The sequence below is a fragment of the Crocuta crocuta genome, unplaced genomic scaffold, assembly GCF_008692635.1.
Source record: "Crocuta crocuta isolate KB4526 unplaced genomic scaffold, BGI_CrCroc_1.0 scaffold2, whole genome shotgun sequence".
Lineage (NCBI taxonomy): Eukaryota > Metazoa > Chordata > Mammalia > Carnivora > Hyaenidae > Crocuta > Crocuta crocuta.
Window position 1 is genome coordinate 2,736,665 of NW_027528640.1, and position 26,686 is coordinate 2,763,350.

Consider the following 26,686-nt stretch of genomic DNA (forward strand, 5'->3'; position numbering starts at 1 on the left):
TGAAGGGGCAGCTCAGTGGCTCAGTCAGTTGAGGTCTGACTCTTGGTTTTGGCTCAGGTCATGATCCCAGGGTCCTGGGGTTGAGCCCTGCATTGGACTCCATACTGAGCATGGAGCCTACTTAGAATTCTCCTTCTCTCTCCCTCTGCCCCTCTCACCTCTGCTCTCTCTATTTCTTTCTCAAATAAATAAAAGTTTAAAAAAAGAAAAACAATGATGCTGTGAAAATGAAAGAGAACCAGGCACAGCTAGAGTATCGATAAGTGTGATTCCACTTCTTTTCACTTTCTTTCAATAAGTAGTTGTGGGGTGACTGATCAGAACAAGCAGTCTCAAATGTTTTCTAAGTAAATAAAGCTGACCATCTAATTCCTCACTTAGAACAAAATTATTTATCAGTTTCCTTGTTCGTTACTGATCACTGTGGAATAGTGCAAATTCTTTTTCCGCTGAAATCTCCACTTTTCCCCTTTTTCAATTGTCAGCCTTCTTGTCTGTGTGCCTCTTCACCAGTTTACATCAGCTGAAAAGCAGCACGTGCACTGCAGTTAGGTTGTGGGTCTCTGTGTCTTCTGACGCCTTTCTAGTAGTTTGAATATTCTGAGTTAGAATTTGGGAATAAACTTAGCAACAAGATCCTGAAAGTAGGCTTGCCATTATTCAGTCTTGATATTCAGAAAAATTTCATCACAGGAGGACAATCATGGTTTCTAATAATGAGAATAAACAGAGGGGCACCTGGAGGGCTCAGTCAGTTAAGCATCTGACGTGGACTCAGGTCATGATCTCACAGTTCATATGTTTAAGCCCTGTGTCAAGATCTGTGCTGGCAGCTCAGAGCCTGGAGCCTGCTTCAGATTCTGTGTCTTCCTCATTCTCTACCCCTCCTCCGCTTGCTCTCTATCTCTCTCTCAAAAATAAATAAGCATAAAAAAAGAATAAATAGAACATCTAAAGGAGTCCTCAGTGACAAGAGCTTCAAAGCCGTGTAAATTCCAGTGTGGTGTGAATTGTGGTTTGTGAGGTTATAAGGGAAATGACCTGCATGAACCACACCCCAAGAGACTTTGCCCAAGGTCAGGGCTCAGGACGTATTGTTCAACCTGGTTAGAAGGAGACTCCTGCCTTGCATAAATCTTTACATTAGAATTTCCTGAAGGTGTTTCCGTTGGCAGATTATCTAGAGGTGCCTTCGCCTGTTACTGTCAGATTTGCTTGGCGGAATCGGGCCCGTCAGGTGTGATTTCCGTACAATTTCAATTGACAGTTGAACGTTGTCAACATGGTGGTAAATCAGCACATTATGTGATGGAGACGTCCTTGCTACCAGTGTGGGAACAAGGGAAGAAGAAAAAAAAAAAAACCAGAAACGATTTCATTGAAGGTCTGAAGACAAATTGGAAAGTTTAGCGGATGGTTCCAGAGACCCTGTGAACAAATATCACAAATGTCATTTGAAAAAGACCCATGAAGCATCCATCTGCACCCCACAGGCATCCACATCCAGTTATCAGCAGCCCCCCGTTGTGGTTTAAAGTAGCCTCTATTGCGAGGACAAAATAGAAGTCTCAAAACCAGCCTGGGTCATACTTCCTTCAAGCATTACAACCAAGTGTTTCAGTTTGTGTTTCCACAGAAGGAGTCAAAATCAGACCTTCCGGGGTCCTTCAGGAGGCTGGGCATCTGTATGTTGCTGATGGCTTCATTTCATTAAGTTCACGATTGTTTGTGAGCCTGAAGCCAGCTGCGGGAAGAGGGGGAGTGTGCGTGGAAGCCAGGCCTCGTGTTTATTCTCTTCCATTATGTGACACCGACGGGGCCCCAGGATGAGAAACAAGATGGTTATACCTTTCAAGCAATGAGTCTTTCTCACCTCATTGTCAGGAAATTCACGTGGCGTGAGCCCTGTAAAGAATTAGGAGCTCGTTGTACCCATGTGCCCTGGTGTATGTTTTCATGTCAGTGTCCTTTTAAAGACTTTCAAGAGGAGGTTGGCGTAAATAACAAAAGTACCATAGAAAGAATAAAACAAGAATAATAAATCTTGCAAATTTTATAAAACCCCTAGGTTTGCAGATTGAAAATGTTCAAACCATGAAACACAGGGAAGGTAAGGAGACCAAGACTTAGAAAACGCAGGTATGCAATGTTTACTTCAAGATGAAAGCAAATTTCTACTGGATAGTTAAAAATTAACAAACAGAGGAAGAAAATGTTAGTTACAATTCAGAAATCTGCTCCAAGGGAGACAATACAGGAAATGTTTTTATTATTTATTTCTAATTTTTTTTAACATGTATTTATTTATGAGAGACAGAGTGTGAGCAGGGGAGGGACAGAGAGAGAGAGAGAGAGAGAGAGAGAGAGAGAGAAACAGAATCTGAATCATGATATGGGCTCTCAGCTGTCAGCACAGAGCCTGATGTGGGGCTCAAACCCACAAACCATGAGATCATGACCTGAGCCGAAGTTGGACACTCAACCCACTGAGCCACGCAGGCACCCCTGTGGAGGAAATTTTATGAAGGAAGAACGTAAGATTCAGTCATATTTTCATTCAGGTATGAAGCAACTGGCATTCTCACAGCTGCAAGGACTCACACATTCTTATTGAAAAAATATTCAGGGACTCATGTCAGTTGAGTGACTGTTGAATAAAAATAAAGAATTTAAAAAGAACTAAACCATGATATAGATGTTTAGGTATGACCATCAAAACTCATAAAACAAAATGAAGCCTATAACCCAGCAAAATATTAATCTAAATATGTTAATGTCTCTCTCTATATATATGTATTTTTTTCTACCAATTTTGTTGCTATTTATAAATATATATAGCATCAAAACTGATAGAAAATGAGGATGATGGAATTCCAAACAGGAAAATACCATGTCCTTGCATTTGTGTCTCTATTATGTGACAATTGTTCCTTCAGGAAGTGTGTGTTTATATATATATATATATACACATATACATATATATATGTATATGTATATATATATGTATATGTATATATATATAGAGAGAGGATATATATATAAAATATATAATATGTATATTATGTATATATACGTGTGTGTATATATATATTATATATATATACACATATGTAATGAATGAAGGAATATAAAATAGTTCTTAAAGGAAATGTAAGTAATAGTAAGGTGGTTTCATTTGTCAAATTTTATTAATCAAGGGCAGCATTTGGCTGTGTGTGTGTGTGTGTTCGTGTGTGTTTGGGACCTGAAGGAACAATTGTCACATAATAGAGACAACAAAAGCAATGACATTGTATTTTCCTGTTTGGAATTCCATCATCCTCATTTTCTACCAGTTTTGTTGCTAGTTTTCTATAAACTTGGATTATTTGGATCCAGTTCCTTAAGTCATTATATGTCCCTTCCATGCCTACTTTCCACAGACACACATTCCTGAGCTTTATAGGTCTGTTGGATAGAGGATATCTAAATTGCTGTTTTATTTCATTGTCATCTTAGACAAATTAGTACTTGTAAAACTGTAAAGGAATATGATAGAAGCATAGGATTGTTTGCTTTGGGGAAGAGATGAAATCTTCTGCTGATGTCCATTTACGACAGAGAAGGGTGAAAGCAAAGAGAATGTTTGCAACTAGTTTCATTTCAGTTACAAAAAGGAAAAAGTAGTTAACATTCCAGCCACAGTTTGATGAATATAAAGCCCTTAGCATTCAACTTTCTTGGTAGATTGAGCATTAAATTTAAACGTTAGAACTATAATACCTGAAGGTAAATAGAATTCCACATTTATAGAATCTTCAGATGGTGACAGACTAAACAGAAATCAAAAAGAGAAAGAGGGATAAATTTGAATACATAAAAATGCCAAGTTTCTCAATGTCAAAAACGAGTGACATTAAAAGGGAAACAACACACTAAAAAAAATTGTAAGATTACTAACAAAGTGTTGATTTCTGTTCTTTGCACATATGCCATGAAAATAAAATCTTAAAACATCAAAATTAAAAAAGAAGATAGGCAAAGTAAATGAACAGAAGAATCAGAGATAGATATGTCACATAAATTATGCTAGCAGCCAAAGAAATGCAAAATTAAACCTTACACTTATTTAGCAATGCTCTAGGCATATATCACCATCAGTGTTCACAAATATGTGCTGTTATAAATACTGAGGAGGAAGTAAACTGTCACAGTCTCTGTGGAAAGCCATCTGGCAGTTTGTACAGAGGAATTCCACATGTTCTCCTTCCTTGATCTACAAATTCTGCATCCAGGAATCTAACCAGCGGATAGACTCAAAGACACAGAAGGGTAACAAACCCAAATATAAGCAACTCCAGTGTACAACTCTAAAGCCTAATTTATAACCCTCCTGGAGGTTGCATATTCTTGCAAATTGTTTTTTGAAGCATATTTATTGGCTTAGAACACTGTTTATGAAGTAGTGAGAGATAAAATAGTCAGCAGAATTTGGACATGTGAAGTGGTGAAACGTGTGTAAATAGGTAGATGATAGATACATGGGTGAGAAATACTGGTAGAAAATACCTCAACATGTTGGCAATGGACTATCACTGGGTTGCAGTGTTTAAAATACTTTTTCTTTGTTTTTTTAAAAAATATTTATTTATTTACATCCAAGTTAATGTATAGTGAAATAATGATTCAGGAGTAGAATCCAGTGATTCATCCCCTAGGTATAACACCCAGTGCTCATCCCAACAAGTGTCCTCCTTCATGCCCATCACCCCTTTAGTCCATCCCCCACCCACAACACTTCCACCAACCCTCAGTTGGTTCTCTGTATTTAATAGTCTCTTATGTTTTGTCCCACACCTTGTTTTTATATTATTTTTGCTTCCCTTCCATGGGTTCATCTATTTTGTGTCTTAAACTCCAGATATGGGTGGGCTCCTATAATACTTGTCTTTCTCGGACTAATTATGCTTAACATGATACCCTCCAGTTCCATCCATGTAGTTGGATGGCAAGATTTCATTCTTTTTGATTGCCGAGTAATACTCCATTGTGTGTATATATATAAATATATATAGTTATGTATCGTGTGTGTATATGTGTGTATATTATATCTACACACACACACACATATACATACCACATCTTCTTTATCCATTCATCCATCAGTGAACATTTGGGCTCTTTCCATACTTTGGCTATTGATAGTGCTGCTATAAACTTTGAGGTGCATGTGCCCCTTCAAAACAGCACACCTGCATCCCTTGGATACATACCTAGTAGTGCAGTTGCTGAGTCATAGGGTAATTCTATTTTAAGCTTTTTGGGGAACCTCCATACTGTTTTCTAGAGTGGCTGCACCAGTTTGGATTCCCACCAGCAGTGTAAAAGAGATCCTATTTCTCTGCATTCTCACCAACATCTGTCATTACATGAGTTGTTAATTATAGCCATTCTGATGGTGTGGTATCTCATTGTGGTTTTACTTTGTATTTCTCTGATGATGAGTGATGTTTAGCATTTTTTTCATGTGTCTGTTAGCTGTCTGGATGCTTTCTTTGGAAAAGTTTCTATTCATGTCTTTTGCCCATTTCTTCATTGGATGATTTGGTTTTTGGGTGTTGAGTTTGATAAGTTCATGACTAACCCTTCATGTCATTTGCAAATATCTTCTGTTGGTTTCCTTTAGTTTTGCTAATTCGTTTGCTAATTGTTTCCTTTGCTGTACAGAAGTTTTTACCGTGGTGAGATCCCAATAGTTTATGTTTACGTCTGTTTCCCTTGCCTCTGGAGATGTGTTGAGTAAGAAGATGCTATGGCAGAGGTCAAAGAGGCTTTTGTCTACTTTCTCCTCTAGGGTTTTGATGGCTTCCTTTCTTATGTTTAGGTCTTTAATTGATTTTGGTTTATTTTTTGTGTATGATGTAAGAAAGTGGTCCAGGTTCATTGTTTCAACAAACAGCATGTTGCATGTTGTTTTCCCAGCACCATTTGCTGAAGAGACTGCCTTTATTCCATTGGCTAGTCTTTCCTGCTTTGTCAAATATTAATTGGTCATACACCTATGGGTCCATTTCTGGGTGCATGCAGAAATTCTCAACAAGATATTAGCCAACCAGCTCAAACAATACATTAAAAGAATTATTCACCCTGACCAAGTGAGATTTATACCTGGGATGTAGGGCTGGTTCAATATCCACAAAATAATGTGATATCTCATATTAATAAAAGAAAGGACCAGAACCACATGATCCTCCCAATAGATGCAGAGAACACATTTGACAAAATATAGCATCCATTCTTGATAAAAAAAAAAAAAACCTTCAAGAATGTAGGGATAAAAGAATCATACCTCAAGATCTTAAAAGCCATATATGAAAGACCCACTGTTAATATCCTCACGTGGGAAAAACAGAGCTTTCCCCCCTAAGGTCAGGAACATGACAAGGATGTCCACTCTCACCACTCTTTTTCAACATAGTATTGGAAGTCCTAGCCTTAGCAATCAGGCAACACAAAGGAATAAGAGGCATCCAAATCAGCAAAGAGGAAGTCACACTTACACTTCACAGATGACATGATCCTCTCTAGAAAATCCAAAAGATTCCATCAAAAAAAAAAAAAACCCCAAAAGACAAAAAAAATATTATAGAACTGATTCATGAATATAGCAAAGCCACAAGATATAAAATCATAGCACAGAAATCAGTTGCATTTCTGTACATCAATAATGAAACAACAGAAAAGAAATCAAGGAATTGATCTCATTTACAATTGACCAAAAACCAAAAATACCAGGAATAAACCTAAGCAAAGAGGTGAAAAATCTATACACTGAAAACTATAGAAATCTTATGAAAGAAATTGAAGAAGACACACACACACACAAAAAGGAAAAGTATTCCATGCTCGTGGATTGGAAGTACAGTTATTGTTAAAATGTTGATACTACCCAAAACAATCTATGTATTCAATGCAATCCCTAGCAAAATAACATAAGCATTCTTCTCAGTGCTAGAACAAACACATATTTATGGAAACAGAAAAGACCCCAAATAGCCAAAGCAATACTGAAAAAGAAAACCAAAGGTGGAAGCATCACAATCCCAGACTTCAAGATGTATTACAAAGTTGTACTCATCAAGACAGTGTGGTACTGGGGCAAAAACAAACCCTCAGATAAATGAAACAGAGTAGAGAGTCTAGAAATGGACCAATGAATGTTTTTCTTTGTATTTGCACTTATACTCCAGGATGATTTTTTTTTTCTTTAACAGAAAGACAAGAAAATATTTTTTGCTATTTACCTATAGATATCTTCCATGGCCAACATGAAAATTATGAAGTTTTATGTGAAATTTTAATGTGAAAATTAAGCTATATGGTTTTAAGACACTTTAATGATTCACCCCAAAATATTCCTAGATTATCTATCAATCTGTCATCTGTTTATCTGTCTACCTATTGATTATGGATACTCTTAACTCCCTTACCCAGCCACCAGCAGATGCAACCATATCCTGTCTTTTTATCAGTCTCACCTCTGCTACATGGATCAAAAGTTATTTTATTCAAGCTGTGCATACTTGAATTTCTCTGATTCTTGTTATTTTGAGTATTGCACTCATAATACTTGAACATGTGAGTTTTTTGTCAGAGCTCTCTCTTAATATTTATCAATATATATCTTTATTTAAAAAATTCTAAATGATCCTGTGTACAGGTACTTTGAGTCCCTGTGACTGAGATCTTCTCCATAAGACGTAGTAATACATTAGGGAGTTATCACAGACTTTCTGTAATCAAAGCGTAGGGAATGAGTTTATAAATTGGATGTAAAATTAATATGTCTGAGTATATTCTCTGAAAAGAATTTCACTGAGGCTTCTATTTAATAAAGTGAAATGTTCATTTTAAGTGAATATTTAATTCTGTGATACACTATCTTAAAATTATGTTTGAGTGTAATCATTAGATAATTTGCTTTGCGGCATATAGATTTAAATCGTGATCTAAAAATCAAATAGTAATGATGAACCCCCTTCTTTCCCTCAAACATTTAGTCAGTTATGAGTTCTAAATAAAACTTTCAAAATTCATGTCACTGTCATCTTTCAAGAAAAATATGCAAGATCTGGTAAAATTAACTTTCAGCTAGAAATGAAAAAAAATTTCCACCTCTCTGTCTCTGCATATACCTTGAAGCCAATTTTAATGCTAATATAATACAATTAAAATAATAAAGTAATTTTAATAATACAATCTATAACGACTTCCATTACTAAGCATGACACTTACTGTTTTATTCATTTATATACTGTCATTCATACATCCTTATACCAATTAATGAAATGTAGATATTATTAACTTAGCTACAAAAATTATGATTCAAGTTCTGAGGGATTAAATAACTTCTCAAAAAGTGATATTGCTACTTATTTGCAAGCTTGAAATGTTTTACTCTGGGGTACAGGAGCTCACTATTCAATCTACTGGAATGTTTAAGAGACTATTTATTACACCAAAGGCCATCTCCATGAAGCACTTTGAACTCACATCTGTGTATTCTGAGCCATTCTTGTGGCTACTTTATTCTTCCCTTTAGTTGGGTACAGTAAGTTTGTAAGCACAAAGACCTCAGTGTATGAAAGATGCTCATAAAGCATCAGTATGTGCATTTTGGATGCCTTTCAGGAGACTGGAGAGCAAGGCTAGGTCGATGAGGCTCAGGAGTACTCTAAATAACACAGAACTGAGAAGTCTCTTACTCAACAGTTCTCAGTGCCTGTGTGCCACGTATGTTTCTGGTGCTGTCAATACTACCTATCCCTGCTCTCAAGAAAGTTCTAGGCAAAGAAACTCAGACACACCGTTGTCATGAGGGTTTGATACATTTTAATAAGGAAGAGTGCAATATTCTCTGTGTGGAAATACATAAGAGAAATTATCAGCTATTCCTTGGGTCAAAATATGTGGATTGGTAGAGGAAAGAGACAAATATAAATGAAAAGAGAAATGGATAAGTGGAAAAATTAGAAACTTTCTTCAGCAAGACATTAATAGGGTCTAAATGAAAGCCGTAGAGTGGGATATAATATTTACTAAACACTAAGCTGACAAAGAAACTTACACTGTGAGATATTGATAGTTCTTATGAACCAGTACAGCAAAGTAGAAAAATAGACAAAAGACATGAACCAACACTTGACAGAGGTCCAACATCAGAAACAGTTCAAATCACTCTGAGATAACAGTACATACCTACCGGAATGGTTAAACTTTAAAACAACTGGAAGTGCCAACTGTCAGGAAAGCTGTGGACCACTCATAATAGAACACGTGTTCACACAACAAGTTTAGAAGATGACGTAACAGGGACCTAAGGACACATGCGTTCTCACAGTTGTGTATTTCACACAAACACATTCATGTGTAAGAAGACACGCAGAAGGACGTAGTGCTATTTGTCATAGCCTGCACTGGAAACAACCCAAACACCATCACCAGTGTGAAAAGGAAACAAAATTGGGGATGTCTGTCAAATGGAACACAGTACAGCCATTAAAATGAGAGTGTAGACTACACTTGATGTACCTAACACCCACATGCATGCATACCATGTAGGACATAATAATAAATGAACAAAGTCAGTAATTAAATGACATTGTATAATTCTACTTTATACAGTTTCAAACAAGTAAAATTAATCTGTGATATTAGAAGCCATGCCATCTTTAGAATGGAAGGAGCAGTAACAATTGATAGAAAATATAGAGAATAGAGGGATTCTGAAATAATGACAAGGTTCTAGTTCTTAATGTCAGTGGCATTTAGAATTAAATATAACTGTGTGACAATTCATCAGACTATGAATTCATGGTTTATAAAAATCGGTCATATATAGCACTTCCATACAAAGTTTATTTTTAAAAAGCAAGTTGTATATTGTTGGAATAAATAATCCTTGTGTATAAATATATACAGATATATCTACACACAGACATACAATAGCAGCATTGCACTGAAATTTGCTTTCATTCGGGTGTTGAAGCTGTAGAAGGAATAACTAACCCTCACTTACTCCAACAGTCCAATTGCCTCCTGTTCCTTTCACAAAAAGAATGCAGCAGTTGAACATGAAAACATGGTCTTAGATATACTGGAAAGGCAAGGCACTTCTCCAGGAAAGCTGTGTCCCTAATGGAATAATCTTGGATTTTATAATCAAAGAATCATGCAGCACTTCTACTGAAGACAACCTTTTTGTTATTGTTTAATAGTGTCTATGATTATCCTCACAACATGAATCTCTACATGGACTTAATTCATTTTAGGGATGAATCATCATCACTAAATATGTCAGGGAATTTAACTCTGAGGACTCAAAGAGCGGGGAAATGTGAATCTGATCTTCTGTGCACTTTTAACAGGTGCACACCAGCATGACCAGAATTCAGGCGATGCGACTTCTTCTCAGAGATGTGACTTCTTCTCATAAACAAATAAGGCTGCAGAGAAGACATATTTGCTTTTGGGGCAAGAAACCCAAGAGCTTTCCAGTTTTTGGACGCCTTTTTTAATGTGTCTCCTGGAATTCAACTTGATGAAGCAAATATGTTATAAGTTGTTCCTCACTAGGTGGCAGGTTATGAGTATTTTGTGTGCACCAGCCAACAGAGCTTTCTGTGAAGAGTAATTGAGTAATTACCACAATTATACCATCAGAGAGGAACCTCACAATCCTTTCCTTAAGGATACCTGAGCCTATTTAAACCATACGTGGATTTCCAATTTCTTCAGCATAATTCTTCTTCCCTAATCCAATGGTAAAATTAGAAGCTAAGAGACCTAAGGGGGCAGGAGAGAAATAAGGAGCAGTAGTTACTATCTGCTTGAAGAGGGTGGTTCTTAAAAAGAAATGCATCCCCTAGTTTTTCACCTTTTCACAAGACCTGGGAAGGCTGCCCTGGCAGGCCACTGCGGGGTGCTTTCCTTCAGGTCCAGCTGAGCGTAGTGAGCTCCTATTAGGCTGGGAAATTCTGGAGAATACAAATTGACAAAAATGTATTTAGTGAGTAGACATCATTTGCCAAAGCTTATAAATGATTACATGGGGTTTCTTGCCCCATAAAATTCTTTCTTATTCTAAGAAATAGTTTTTCTCTGGGGTTCATTACTTATCTGTGTGACCTTCCAGTGGCTGGCTGCCTCTCGTACAGAGATTTGTGGTGAGAGAGTAGTTCAGAAACTGATGCGTGTTATTATGTGGTTTCTTCTAATGAATGCATATTTTATTTTCCATCTTCGGCTTAAAAGTTGCTTGTCTTTATGAAAAATTGTATTAAGTATTGTAACAGTATCTTCCTAAACAAAGCATAATAAATATGCTTGAATGTTATATATACCAGGTTAAAAATTCTCAAGATTGAAAGACCTCGATCTACTTAGGGAGATAATCTGACAAATCATACCTGAGAATTCACTCTTCTCACCTTTAAACCTAGATTTTCCAAACAACTCACTAATGGTTGTTTAAGAAAAATAGTTTTTCTTCAGTTGCTGGTCTTTGTAAGAAAAGAAAAGAATCAGTCCTAAGAAGTTATATAAGACAATACCTCTCCCACATTTCCAGAAACATATTAAAGCCTTTACCAAGAGTATGGAAACTACGTAGTGAAACAGGACTGAATGGCTTTAAGTACCTTACATCCCACCTACCTTAACTTCTAGGCCCACTCAGCTGAGACATCTCCATTCTGATGTTTCCATTTTTCATTCTTCTGATTCTAGATAGCACATAATTCCAAATAGCACACTTGTTTCTTTTGATTTCTTCAGTTCTCACTATATATTTATTAATAGCCAACTATGAAAGATGAGGAATTTTATTAGTACTTTACCCTCCCTTTTGGTTTTTTTTACTGTGTTAGTTTTATGGTCCCCCCATTGTTCATATCATTTCAAATAGTATTACTAAAACTCCATTTCTCATTCCAACAACTTGTACAAGATGAGGATTTTAAACTATGTGACCCATCATTCACGCTAACACCGTATATATTGCTGGTCACTTAGCAGCTCCACTTAGCAGAGAAAGGCGGTCAGCAGAGAAACCCTAATGTGACCTGCTCATATTTATCAGTCTCCCAGAAGAACTCAGGTTCAGTTTTTTGTTTTCTTGTTTCTGTTTTGTTTTTGCTTTTTTTAAATTCTAGGTAACTTGTTTCAAAAATCAGGAGTGTAGGACCCCTTAGTATATTTCCCTGGCCATGGGAAGGAAGAAGGGACTGCAAAACATCCCGAGATTTGAATTCCCTTTGGAAGGTCTGCCTAGAACCATACTGTGGGAAAACAGCACAGATTTCTTAGTTGAGCCGGGACAGATGTAGCTCATCTACATGCTGACTTTGGCTGATACAGTCAGGCTCCTTTGAAAAATGTCCCAGCTGAGCTATCAGCCCTTAACTCCTACATACACATGTATGGACTTTGAAGAGCTTTGAATGTTTTCTATTTCAGGAGAAATACAGGATTACAGAGGAAGTAAATTGGCTATTGGGTGAGTGTGTGAGTGTGTGTTTGTGTGTGTGTGAGTGTGTGTGTGTGGTGAGAGAGAGAGAGAGAGCTAGGGAGAAGATAGAGTGGAACAGAGAATGAGGGACAGAAATAGGGAAGGAGGGGAAGACTTTAGGAAGAGTGTTGTATTGTGATGTGCTGTACTGTATGAAAAGAACCACAACCAAAAGAATAGTAGTCATCTTAATTTAATGGAGTGATTTTGATACTGATTTGATATTTTCATGGATCTGAATCCACAGAAAAGAAGTGAATAGAATATTAGAAAGTTATCCCTACCAGGAACTGTTTGTTTTTAGGAAGATAGTAATAACATTTAGGCTACTGAGAGCCCATTAGAGATGATGAACTGTGCAGAAGCCCTAAGATGTATATGAGCTCCAAATATTTGGTCAGTGATTATCTTTAATTATTGCAACTTCAATAATTTAATATATTTTAGCAATATACTTGTGCTTAATAAAACTTATGAGAGCTTAATCAAAATTAAGTATGTATTACATATTATCAGTTAATATCCTTGCATTTCTTTTCAGCAGGCCACAACTATACATTTCTGCTGAGATTAGAAACTACTGATTTTATATAAAAGTGCATGATATGTTTAAAGGTTCTATCATTTGAAAAGAAATAATATAAAATGACATTGTAGTGATTCCTTAGACTGTGAAGTCAGATATTGAAATAGACATTATTTCCCTTTAGAATTACTATTGTATTTGGAGTGAGGGTTGTAGAGGCTTAAAGCAGTATTTCTCAAACTGTGTTCTAAGGGAATGTAAGAGTTCAAGGAGATGTTAATGGATGATTCTAGAAAATGTGCAAATAATACCCCCTCCTTAGACAGTCATTATGCAAATTAGCACAAAAGTCTCCAAAAAGACCTGCAGGAAAGTGGATTAGATTTTGAAAGTTTCTTTACTATCCTGTGTCCCAAGCTTATCTGTGCAGAGGGCACGTTTGGTTTTTCAGCTTACTTGTTACAAATTATGATTGATAATTCAGTATAGGGGCCAAGAAACTCCATCCTACACACCATTTGTCTTTGTAAATAAAGTTTTATTGCAGCATAGTCATACCCACTTTTTGCTTCTGTGTTACAATGTCAGAGTTGAGAAGCTGACACACAGACTGTCTCTCCAGCAAAGCCTAAATACATTTATTATCTGGTCCTGAACAGAAAAGTGCTTGCCAGTGCTGATAGCAGACCAGAGTATCGCTGGACATCATACTAGGAAACACTGACTTAGAGAAATATATTATGATTTTAAAGAGTCTTCTTGCATATAATTATAAATTAAGTGTACACCCATGTACATGCATTCATAGTATATAATCAATTTAACTATATGAAATTTGCAGTGATGGGGCTTTGATTTCTATTCACTTCAAGCATTGATCTTTAAAATTTTGCTTAATGTAATTAATAAGTGAATTTTTAAAACATGAGTTAGGAAGAATTGTAAAATATTGTAAATATTTTTACAAATCTTGTCTACAAAGATATAAAATTATATTTGATAGTCTCATACTTCTGATTTCATTATCTAGGGAAGACTAGATTTATTGATCTCTTTCTTCTTTGCCTTCCTCTTAGGAGAAATTTCTGATTCAAAGTTCTAAGAAAGTAATTACTATGACTTTTCATTTTGACCCCGAGAGCCCATTGTTCCCTCTTCAAATTCAAAATTACCTAGTCTCATATGTTAAATTACAAATCTTGAAAGCTGAGTTTAGCCACTTGTTCAGATGTTGTCTAGCTGTCCAGACTATAATATCTAATATCTGAGTGTCAATTCTCCGTGAGGCAAAATAATAAAGCTAAACTAAACTCTCCCGTTTTTCTTCCAGGAAGAACTGAACCCCATCATTGTTACCCCACCCATCCAGGCTGTTGACCAGGACCGGAATATTCAGCCACCATCAGACAGGCCAGGCATCCTCTACTCCATCCTTGTTGGTTTGTATCTGCTAACATTTTGCACTCTCACTCATCATTCTAGAATTATGGAGAAATAGTTGTCTCAAATAAAAGGAAACACCTTCAATAACAAAGATGGTCTTCTTATAAATTATTATTTTTTGTAAATATAATTTCAAAAATAATAATTTGGAGGGCTCCTGGGTGGCCCAGTGGGTTAAACAGCCGACTCTTAATTTCTGCTCAGGTCATTATCTCACTGCTGGGAGGTCAAGCCCTGTGTTGAATTCCATGCTGAGTATGGTGGAGCCTGCTTAAGAATCTCTCTCTCTCCTCCCTCCCTCCCTCCTTCTTCTCTCTCTCTCTCTCTCTCTCTCCTCACCGCCACCCCCCCCTTGCCCCTTCTGAACCTCTTCCCCACTTGCGGCTCTCTGGCACTCTCAAAAAACCAAAACAAACAAACACATTATTTTTCCTCAGAATTAGTTTTTGTGTGAACAAAAAGTGGAAAAATTTCATTGAGGAAGTGAAACAACTTTAAAAAATAGTATATTAATCTAATCTACCTATTAGTCATTTTCTCTATGTTACCTTGCAAAGAACTCTCTAAGAAAAAATTGAAAAGACTCCATTGAACATGTACAGTTTGCTCAACTAGTATTTTGCCATTGGTTGAATACAATTATGCAATTCTGAAACTATATGAGTGAATTAAATAAGGGCTTTGGGAACCATAGGGGAGAAGGGTCATGAGTACCCACAGGCACACAACACATTATACCCTTGGCTGATTTTTCCTTGAAAGTTTCACAGGAGATCTTCTGGCTCATCCTGGTGCATATACCGGTAATTACAACAAAGCACAAATGACAAGAATGTAATTATGCCACTCTTCTCAAATTACTTCTGTGAGAATATGGATGTTGCTGCTTTGCATGGTTTATCGTGTCTAGAGACAGATGCACATAAGCCAGACCAGAAGTCTCCTAGTGAAGAAGAGATTGCTCTCAGGCTGGGCTTCAGAATTCAGTGCATTCAGTGTTACTCTCAACTCCTTTATATCCTGGAGCCATCAGTCTGTGTGTGTGCACACATAAAAATACAACAGCCTCCAAGACACCAGGCAGATTTCCAAGTACGATGCTATAACCTGCTTAGAAGTGCTGTCTGTAAAGAAAATTCAAGCAATTCTGTTTCAAGCCTTTGGTCTCTAGAATTGTACACATATCATAACCCCATGGTAGAGATTAGATTATTAATTTTTTTTAAAGTTCTTATGAACATAGTCATCAGTCTTTTAAGTTTGTAAGGGCCTGGGGCACAGATCAAAAGAAATATCCATTGTTTATTTCATCATCTGGGAGGTTGATAGTATGTCAGTCACTGTGTCACATGCTATAGATACAAAGATGAGAAATAAATGTTCTGTGTTAGGGAGGGATCTATGGCTAGAAGTATGTCAATAGATTAAATTAAAACACCTCATTTTAAGCACTATAAAGAAGGTATGAACCACACATTATGTGGGATCATGGAAGGAGAGTGCTAAGTATTTCTAAGAAAATTACTTAGAGCTATTTCAGCAAGCAGGTCAGGGTACCTAGGTAGAAAATGGGAAGGGAGGGGCGCCTGGGTGGCTCAGTCGGTTGGGCATCCGACTTCAGCTCAGGTCATGATCTCACACTTTGTGGGTTCGAGCCCCGCATCGGGCCCTGTGCTGACAGCTCAGAGCCTGGAGCTGCTTCAGATCCTGTGTCTCCCTCTCTCTCTGCCCCTCCCCTACTTGCTCTCTGTCTCTCAAAATAAAGACATTAAAAAAAATTTAAAAAAAAAAAAGAAAAAAGAAAATGGGAAGGGAATTACCTAGAAAAATGATACAGCATGCATAACGTCCAGAGGATGAAATGTAAAGACAGTCTTGGAGAAGCATGCTTCCCAGTGTGGGCTAAAAATCCACTGGTCTTCATGACTTTCTTTCGCTTTTAGAAATTATATTTATTCTTTCTTTCCATAAACGAACGCCAGCTCTGTGGAGGAAGATAGATTCCTCACTTTGTAGAGCTGGGGTTCTGGCAGAAGAAACAAGCCACAAGGGAGAAATGCATTTATGTATATATTACAGAAGATACAAGTGGTCAGTACTTTAGGGAACATGGGTGTAGAGAAAGAATGAGGTAGTATACATTGCAGCATTAAGTAGGATGATCAGGGCACAGCTCATTGAAAAGATGGGATTTGAGCAAAGTCTCCCAGAAGCTTAAGCAGTCACCCATGTTGATGTCTGGGAGTATAGGCAGAGATAGAAGTGAGAGCTTGCCTGGTGGGTTTCAGAAGCCTCAAGAAGGCCAGTAGCATTGGAGACCAATGAGTGAGCGGAGGTAGAGGATGTGAAACACAAGAAGGCTCAGAACTCAGAGTCTTGTATGTTATCAATCTACTTTGCCATTTACTCTCAGTGAAATGAGAAGCCAATGTAGTAATGAGAGCAGAATAATGAATTGGCGTTCTGTTTCATCAACCACCAATGTCATATGATGGATAGTCGTAAAACAATAGACATAGCCAGTAGCACTAATTTTGTTTTCACTGCTAAGTTAAGTAAAATGATACCATTTTATAGTATTTACATTTCTAGAGGGCAGGGCCTTATACAGATAGTTTGAGCTATATTCAAATCCTGACTGTAACATGTATTAATCATATAATGCTAGGTTAGTTATTCCTCTCTCGTTCTCAGGTTGCTCCTCTTTAAAATGGAGTTTAGGGTCACTGGGTGGTTCAGTTGGTTAAGCGTCCAACTTTGGCTCAGGTCATGAGTTGGAGCCCCGTGTTGGGCTCTGTGCTGACAGCTCAGAGCCTGGAGCCTGCTTCAAATTCTATATCTTCCTTTCTCACTGCTCCTCCCCTGCTCGCACTCTGTCTTTCTGTCCCTCAAAAATAAATACGTAAGTAAGGAAGTAAGTAAGTAAATAGCATGCAGTTCATAAAAACAGACCTTCTATGAGAGGGTTTTGAGGATTTGATTCAATATAGGTAAATATGTAGTAATGTCTGGAAAAAAGCTAGTGCTCAATAAATGTTAGTTCATATTGCCATTACCATTAGGAAGAAAAATCATATTTCCTAAATTAGGCAAGACTGGTAAGAATAGAAGCATACACACACACACACACACACACACACACACACACATGCACACACACATGCACGCAACATACCCAACAGGATTTCCATGGCTTTAATTTTATGTACTTGGCAAGAATTCTTCATATTCCTTAAGTTTAATGCCTAGACTTCCTCCGAAACACTTGTTGCTTTATTTTCCCTGTGTATCAGCCATTCTTCCCTATTTCATTTCAGTCTCATAGGTTCTCTTAAAAACTGGTCATTTCAAAAGTATTATGTGATGTTTTTTAAGTTGAAAACACTTAGGCATTAAACTTACAAAAAATTTCAATTGGGTATTTCAAATATGTTCAGAGATAAAGAAAATCATGTACAAAGAATTAAAATATGGAATGATAGCACATAGAGAATATTAACAAAGAGAGAGATATCATAAAAAGGAACCAAATAGAAATTTTGGAATTGAAAAATGTAACAACTGAAATTTAAAAATTTACCAGCAAGGCTTATTTAGCAGATTCAAGCAGGGAGAAGAAAGAATCAGCAAATTTGAAAGGAGATCGTTTAAATTGATCAAATCTGAGAAGCAAGAAGAGAAAAAGGAGTGAAAAAAAGTGAAGAAGGTAGCCTTAGACACCTGTAGGATACTATTCAGTGTACCACTGTATGCATAACAGGGGTCCCAGGAGAGAAGAGAAAGAGGTAGAAATAATATATGAATATATTATAGATAAAAACATCCTACATTTTAGGAAAACAATCCATACACCCGAGAAGCTCAGCGAACTTTCAGAAAGTATACACTCAAATAAATCAAGACACATCTCAAAGTATCAAATAACACAAAGAATTTTAAAGTAACAAAAAGGTGTGTTTTCATGGATATCAAATCTTAGTAAAATTATTATGTGATATAGCATCAGAAATCATGGATACCAGATGGGGCACCTGGGTGGCTCAGTCAGGCATCTGACTTTAGCTCTGGTCATGATCTCATAGCTCGTGGGTTCAAGCCCCATGTTGGCTCTGTGCTGAAAACTCAGAGCCTGGAGCCTGCTTCAGATTCTGTGTCTCCCTCTCTCTCACTGCCCCTCCTCCATCATGCTCTGTCTCTCTTTGTCTCTCAAAAATGAATAAACGTTAAAAAATTTAAAAAATAATAAAAGATATAGAGTGGCTGAATGAATTAAAGAAAGAAAGAAAAAAGAAGACAGAATAATGTGCTTCCGATGAGAGAGACTCACTTAGGCCTTAAGGCAGTCATGGGCTGAAAGTGAGGGATGGAGAGAGATTTCTTGCATATGTAAACCAGCAGAGAGCAGGGGTAGCAATCCTTCTATCAAATGTAATAAAGTTCAAGTCAAAAGCTCTAACAAGAGATAATGAGGGACATTTCCATGACCATCCGCACATCGTCATTAACATAGATATGATAGAATATGTGTTTACTTAATAATATAAGAAGGGCTGCTAACGTTTAGTTTATATTAGCAGCTTGTAATATTAGTATTTTGTAATGCTGGGTGCTCAAACCAGAGCACCTACTGAATGACAGATAATATGTATTAAATATAGCATGTAGATAAGGGTTACATACTAAAATGAAAATATAAAAATATAATTAATAGTTACTCTCCCTTATTATTCAAAGTCACTGTGATACTTATGATAATATTGTGAATATTCTAGCAACTAAAGAGTTGGTGTAACACACTGGTTAAGAATGGCAACACCATGGGCATCTGGGTGGCTCAGTCAGTTGAGCAGTTGGGCTCTGTGTTGACAGCTCAGAGCCTGGACCTGCTTCAGATTCTGTTTTTCGCTCTCTCTCTGTCACTCCCCCACTCACACTCTGTCTCTTTCTCAAAAATAAATGAACATTAAAATTTTTTTTAATAATAAAAAAAAAAAGAATGGCAATACCACGGGCTCCTAGGTGGCACGGTCAGTTAAACATCTGGCTCTTGGTTTTGGCTCAGGTCATGATCTCATGGTTTGTGAGATGGAGCCCCACATTGGGCTCTGTGCTGACAGTGTGGAGTCTGCTTGGGATTCTCTCTCTCCCTCTCACTCTCTGCCCCTCCCATGCTCACACATGTGTACTTTCTCTCTTTCAAAATGAATAAATAAACATTTTAGAGGGGAAAGAATAGGGACACCAGACCCAGAAATGTTAGGTTCAAATATTTTTTACAAACATGCATTAACTCTGATAATTATTAAATATTAGTATTTTTGTGCCCAAGCACATAGTATACTCATTTTGGAAAAGCCACAAGGAAGATGCAGATTTAAATATGTTTTTTAAGTTGAAAACACAATGAAAATATGCCCTGAGCCCTCAAATCCTTCCTTTGTATATTTCACATTTCACAAATACTGGGAGTAGAGTCCAGAATTTTCATTTATCTGCTTTTACTTTTCTTCTTTTGTTTCATTTTTCCAGTGTTTCATACTTTATAGCTACATCCTTCTTTACATGTTGGCCTTTCAAACATTAAGTAACCACACAAATAGTCTGTTAGTTCCATTCCCTTAGGCCTTTCTATTTCCAGGATGTTGATTCAAATTATGAATAGCTTCCACCAATTCAGAATTTTTCTTCTTTTCCTTTCTGGAGTTTTTTGGGGTTATTTTTCTCTTATAAGTTCCTTATAAGTTATCAAGAACTTATTACTGGCTAATAAGCTGGAGTATTGTGAAGTATTATTATGCAGGCATGAGAGAGAGGCTTGATTTTGTGGCACACATTATTGGGAGATGTTTCTCCTATACAGATCATATTACCGAGTCTCAGTATTTTTCATATTTTTTATGGCTTGTTCATATTTTTATGGCTTCCCCCGGAAATTGTTTCAGAGAACTCTTCATTTCCAAACACATTGAACTTCTTGTCCCTTATAAGGATCAATAGTGTAGAATAATAAGCTACAAATACTGAAACTCACAAAAGTATCTGCTAAAAATGAGAGCATTGATTGAATCCAAAGATAAGTATGTTATCTTAGAGTAATGGGGCAGTTGTGGGTATATATTAGTAAAGGTACAACTTAAATAGCTTCACAAAGAATCTCCAGAACACAGTGGCTTAAATCAAATAGAAAACTATTTCTTTCTCCAGTAACAGCCCAGAAGGCTGTGGCCCTGGGTTTGTGGGAAGGCTTTATAATTCTTAATTCTTGGTTTGCTATCTTACTCTGGCTATTACCATAGTGCAACCAATGGAAAAAGTGATAAAGTTCAGGGCAAGAAACGTTGTGGAAATGAGTCATAATTGGTCAAAACATGAAAACAATTCAAGCTGAGGAAACAAGGGAAGCTGTAGAGACCGTGATTAGTGCTTTAGTTGTCCGTTCTTGTAAATAAACCACTCGAAACAGTAGTGATCTAAAGGGGCAGCAACTTGGTATTTCTTAGATTTCTGGGTGTTGATTGGGGAGTTCTTTTGTTTCACATGGTGTAGTTGAGGCTACTCAAATACAGGGAGCTAGACATCCAGTGTGGTTGCTCCCACTTCCTCTACTGAACTTCACCTTGTTCTATAGCCTTTTCCATAGCACTAGGCGCTGACTTCTAAGAAAGTAAAAATGAAGGTTACCAGTTTTCTTAAAGCTTGGTCCCCAAACTGGAATGGCATCATTTCTACTACCATCCATTGGTCAAATCAAGCATGAGTGTAGTAGCTGCTATTCAAGAAGAGGGGGCATCTGGGTGACTCAGTCAGTTAAGTGTCCAACTTCAGGTCAGGTCATGATCTTGAGATTTGTGAGTTTGAGCCCTGCATTGGGCTCACTGCTGACAACTCAGAACCTGGAGCCGGCTTGGGATTCTGTGTCTCCCTCTCTCTCTGACCCTCCCCTGTTCATGCTCTGTCTCTCAACAGTAAATGAATGTTAATTCTTTTTTTCACTAAAAAAAGAGAGAGAGGGAAAACATTGGAGTGCCTGGGTAGATTAGTCAGTTAAGCATCATATTCTTGATTTCAACTCAAGTCATCATCTCACCATTCATGAAATCGAGCCCCGCATCAGGATCCTGGCTGATAGCCTGGATCTGTCTCTGTCTCTCTGTCTCTGTCTCTCTCTCTCTGCCCCTACCCCATTCATGCTCTCTGTCTCTCTCAAAATAAATAAATAAAATTTAAAAAACAAAGAAGAGGGAAAATAGACTCTGTTTCTTGGTGGGAACTACAGAATTTGTAGCTGTCTTTGATCTGCTTCAGGTTATTTGTGTGTGTGTTAGATTAAGATACTTACAAGTTGGACTGAAGAAGTTACTTTTTCATTCCTTGTCCCATGAGTTAAAAATAAGTTGAGTAAGCCATGTACTATTTAAAAACTGTCCATTATCATTAGTTAAAACTTCAATGCTCAACAGTTGCATAGAGCACTGATTATTATTAATTATATTGGATGTAACTCCATATCAGGTATTTTTACCAATTGTTTAAAAATTGTCAGGCTGGGGGTGCCTGGGTGATTCAATGACTTAAGATTTCTGATTCTTGATTTCAGCCTAGGTCATGATCTCATGGTGAGTTCAAGCCCAGGGTTAGGGCTCTGCACTGACAGTACAGAGCCTGCTTGGGATTCTCTCTCTCTTCCTCTCCTTATGCCCCTTCTGTGCTCATGCTCTCTCCTCTCTCTCTCTCTCTCTCTCTCAAAATAAATAAATAAACATTTTCAAAATTTGTCAGGCTGAGTTGACCTACTTGGATCTTCAGGATGTGACCTACTAGCATGATTGATTTAGTCCTTGTAGCAGGAGCATGGGACTGAGCCTCCTGCCCCCCTTCGTGTTCAGTTTTGCATGAATCACTAGTGTTCTCTTTCAGGTTCACTTGAAGAAATATTTCTCAGCCACTTATTCATTTGTGTGAGTATTCATCTGGTGAAAAATGAACCTACAAAACACAGGTCACTTTAACTAGCCAGATATGAACCAAAGCCCACTGCATTGTACCGAAGGCAGACAGACAGGGGAGAGTGCTTCTGTCTCCCTGTCTACACTGCATAGTCCCCATGCCTCCCTCAAGACCCCTTAAGGGTATCCCTACATACATACCAAGAGCAAGTGTCACCTTGAATATTAAGTATTCATTAAGCATATTTTTGTATTATTTTGGACAAAAGAAATGTGAAATTGAAGTCTTAATGTGGGTGTTGGTTTTATAGGTCTATACATTTATCCAAAAACATTGAAGCCTATCTGTGCATTTAATTGTATGTAAATTGCACCACTAAATGAAACACACCTTGGGCATCACTGCAGTAAACAATAGATTAAATTTTGTCTAGATAATGGGGAGATTAAAGTGGCATTTTAGCATGTTTACTAGTTTATAAATGCACGGAATGTCAGAAGATTGAGGAAGCTATCAGAGCAGTACATGCATGAGAGGGCAAGGCTTTAGAGGAGGAAGCAGAGTAGGAATCCAGAAAAGCACAGGATGAGCGAATGGCGAGGACACAGGCAAGGAAGGATCATATGGGCAATACATGAAGAGTCAGAAGAGAGGAGTTTGGAGATTCTCATCTGCAGAGTCAGAAAAACGGTGGCATTATCAGCAAAACTTCAGTTCATGTTTTTTAAGCTTCTTTTCATGTTTAAATAACAGGTATGGGCATTTCATATGCCATAACACAGCGGTTCTCAAACTTTAGAGATTTTCCAAGGTGCATATTTCTGATGTCGCTGTTCAGAGATTCTGATTCAGCAAGACAGGATGGGATCTTGGCCTTTCTCAGACAAGTAGACCAAGGTCTTTACTCTTAGCAGCACTACTATAAAAAAGCATCAGGAAAATAACCCAGGAAAATCTTTGTAGTATTATCCTAAATAGAGAAATTGGCTACTAATGGAGTAACTTCGGTTTTCTTGAGAGACAAGTAAAACCGAATTAGAGGTTTTATTATTTTTTTTGGAGGGGGGGGAAGGTTGGATTACACAGTTTTTGGCACTGTTTTAGAACAGGAAAGAAGAGTGTATGCTTTGCCAGAAATAGCTTAACAAGGAGATTGCAAAGGGAATGGCCAGACCTGAAGAGATCTAGAAAATGTAAGAGTAGGTCACAGGGAGTTTACTGTTTTCAGTTAGAATGAACAAAGATGCACAAGGGAAGTGGGACAGCTAGAAGGCACAATGATAAATTTAAAACTAACAGAATGGCAAGACGTTCGAGGCAGTCTCTATTATGTGGGCATCAATCTCAGAATAACGTAATACAAAAAGAAGTGTGCTTTGAAGGCCTAGATGAAATCATGGTTGAAATTACTGGCAAAATTGTAGTTATTTTGCGACCAGGTCGCAGGTGAATTGAATATCAAGAGAATGGAATTTTAAAAACAATTAACCCCAAGATTACAACCAAGACAAAAATTAAATGGAGAAAACTCAGAGCTTTGGAGAGGTTTTGAAAGAAGCACCTTTTTAAAATAATTTTTATTTATGTTTATAATGGGAAAGAACAGTCTCTTCATTATTGTTGTTTTTGTGGTTGTTGTTATTTTGATGTGAGTGTGGCTGACACACAATGTTGCATTAGTTTCAGGTGTACAACGTAGCGATCTGACACAGCCACACGTCATTATGCTGCACTCACAAGTGTAGCTGCCGTCTGTCCTGTTACATCGCTGTTACTGTCTTCCTGAGGCTCTGATTTTTATTCCCGTGATTTACTAATGCCATAATTGCAGGCTGTATTTCCCTTCCCCTTCACGCATTCATCCATCGCCTGCATACCTTCCCTCTGGTAACCATCAGTTTGTTCTCTGTTTTTATAGGTCTCATTGTGCTTTGGGTTTGTTTTGCTCATTTATTTTTAGATTCCACTTGTGATTGGAATCATATGATATTTGTCTTTCTTAGTCGGACTTAGCATAAGGCGCTCTAAGTTCAGCCATGTTGTCTCAAGTGGCACCATCTCATCCCTTTTCATGGCTGTGAAATATTCCATTCTGTGTGTGTGTGTGTGTGTGTGTGTGTGTGTGTGTGTGTGTTTAAAATATACCTTATCTATTCATCTATTGATGAACACTTAGGTTGCTTCCCTGTCTTGGCTATTGTAAATAATGCTGAAATAAACATACAGGTGCATATATCTTCTCAACGTTCTATTTTCTTTATCCCTGAATAAATACTCAGTAATGAAATTACTAGATCATGTGGTAGCTCCATTTTTAATTTTTTGAGGAACTCCATACTGTTTTCCACAATGCCTTTACCAGTGTGCATAGCCACCAACAGTGCATAAGGTTTCCTTTTTCTCCATAACTTCACCATTTCTTTTTGTGTCTTATGTGTGTGTGTGTGTGTGTGTGTGTGTGTTTATTTTAGCCATTCTTTTAGATGTGAGGTGATATCTCATGGTGGTTTTGATCTGCATTTCCCTAATGATGAGTGGTGTTGAGCAACCTTCCATGCATCTGGTAGCCATCTGGATGTCTTCTTTGAAGAAATGTTTGCTCATGTCTTCTGCCCATTTTTAACTGGATTATTTGTGTTTGTTGGTATTGAGTTGTAGAAGTTCTTTGTATTTTGGATACTAACCGTTTATTGGATATGTCATTTGCAAATATCTTCTCCAATTCAATAGGCTTTTAGTTTTGTTGACTGTTTCCTTTGTGTCCAGAAACTTTTTATTTTGATGTAGTCCCAACAACATTTTATTTTTGCTTTTGTTTCCTGAGCCTTAGGAGACGTATGTAAGAAAAAGGTTGTGATGGCTAATTCTGTAGAAATTACTGCCTGGGTTCTCTTCAGGATTGTTATGGGTTCAGGACACATGTGTGGATCTTTAATCCAATTTGAGTTTATTTCTGTGTAATGTGTTAGAAAATTGTTTATTCTCATTCTACATGTAGTTGCCCAATTTTCCCAGCACCATTTATTGAAAAGACAGTCTCTTCCCCATTGCATGTTCTTGCCTCTTTAGTCAAAGATTAATTGACCATATAAATTGTGGGTTTATTTCTGGGCTCTCTATTCTGTTTTATTGATCTCTGTGTCTATTTTTGTGCCACGACCATACTGTGTTCATTACTACAGTTGTGTGTTTGTGTGTGTGTGTGTGTGTGTGTGTGTGTGTGTGTGTGTGAGAGAGAGAGAGAGAGAGAGAGAGAGAGAGACATATCTTGAAATATGGTATGACATTACCTCCAGCTTTATTTTTCTCAGAATTGGTTTGGTTATTTAGGGTCTTCTGTGGTTCTGTACCAATCTGAGTATTATTCTAGTTTTGTAAAAAAATGTTGTTGGGGTTTTGATGTGAATTGCACTGAATCTGTAAGTTGCTTTCAGTGATATGGACATTTTGACAATGTCAATTCTTCCAAACCATGAGCATGGAATATCTTTTCATTTGTTTGTGTCATCTTAAATTCCTTCCTTCCTTGTTTTCTTTCTCTCTCTCTCTCTCTCTCTTTCTTTCTTTCAAAGGAAATTAAAGACGTGAAAGCTATAATGTGAAATTTTATAGTTTTCAGAATACAAATATTTCACCTCTTTGGTTAAGTGTATTCCTGAATATTTTTTAAAATGTTTTATTTATTTCTAGGGGAGAGAGAGAGAGAGACAGCGTGAGCAGGGGAGGGTCAGAGAGAGAGGGAGTCACAGACTGAAACAGGATCCAGGGTCTGAGCAGGCAGCCAGCACAGAGCCCGTTGCGGGGCTCGAACCCACGAACCGTGAGATCATGACCTAAGTGAAAGTCGGACGCTTAACCCACTAAGCCACCCAGGCGCCCCATCCTGAATATTATTTTTGATCTGATTGTAAGGGGTGTTTTTTCTCTCTTCATGAAATTTTTTGTTATTGTATAGAAATGCTACAGATCTCTCACTATTAATTTTGTATCTTGCCACTTTACTAAATATGTTTATTACTTCTAGTAGTGTTTTTGGTGGAGTCCTAAGGTGTTATATGTACAGTATGCCATATGCAAATAGTGACAGTTTAATTTCTTCTTTACCAGCATGGATGCTTCTTATTTCCTTTTCTTGTCTGATTGCTGTGGCTAAGGCTTCCAGTACTATTAGAAAAAAAAAAAAAGTGGTCAGAGTGGACATCCTTCTCTTGCTCCTGACCTTA

General features: G+C 37.3%; 1 protein-coding gene across 8 annotated transcripts in view; it reads left to right on the forward strand.

Moving 5' to 3' along the window:
• PCDH15 (protocadherin related 15) overlaps positions 1–26,686 on the forward strand; it is a 752,236-nt gene that overhangs the window by 352,211 nt on the left and 373,339 nt on the right. For all 8 annotated transcript variants that reach the window (XM_077755213.1, XM_077755212.1, XM_077755209.1 and 5 more), the window contains one exon: positions 14,404–14,512. In XM_077755213.1, coding sequence (XP_077611339.1) covers positions 14,404–14,512 — 109 coding nt within the window. The remainder of the gene's footprint in view (positions 1–14,403; positions 14,513–26,686) is intronic.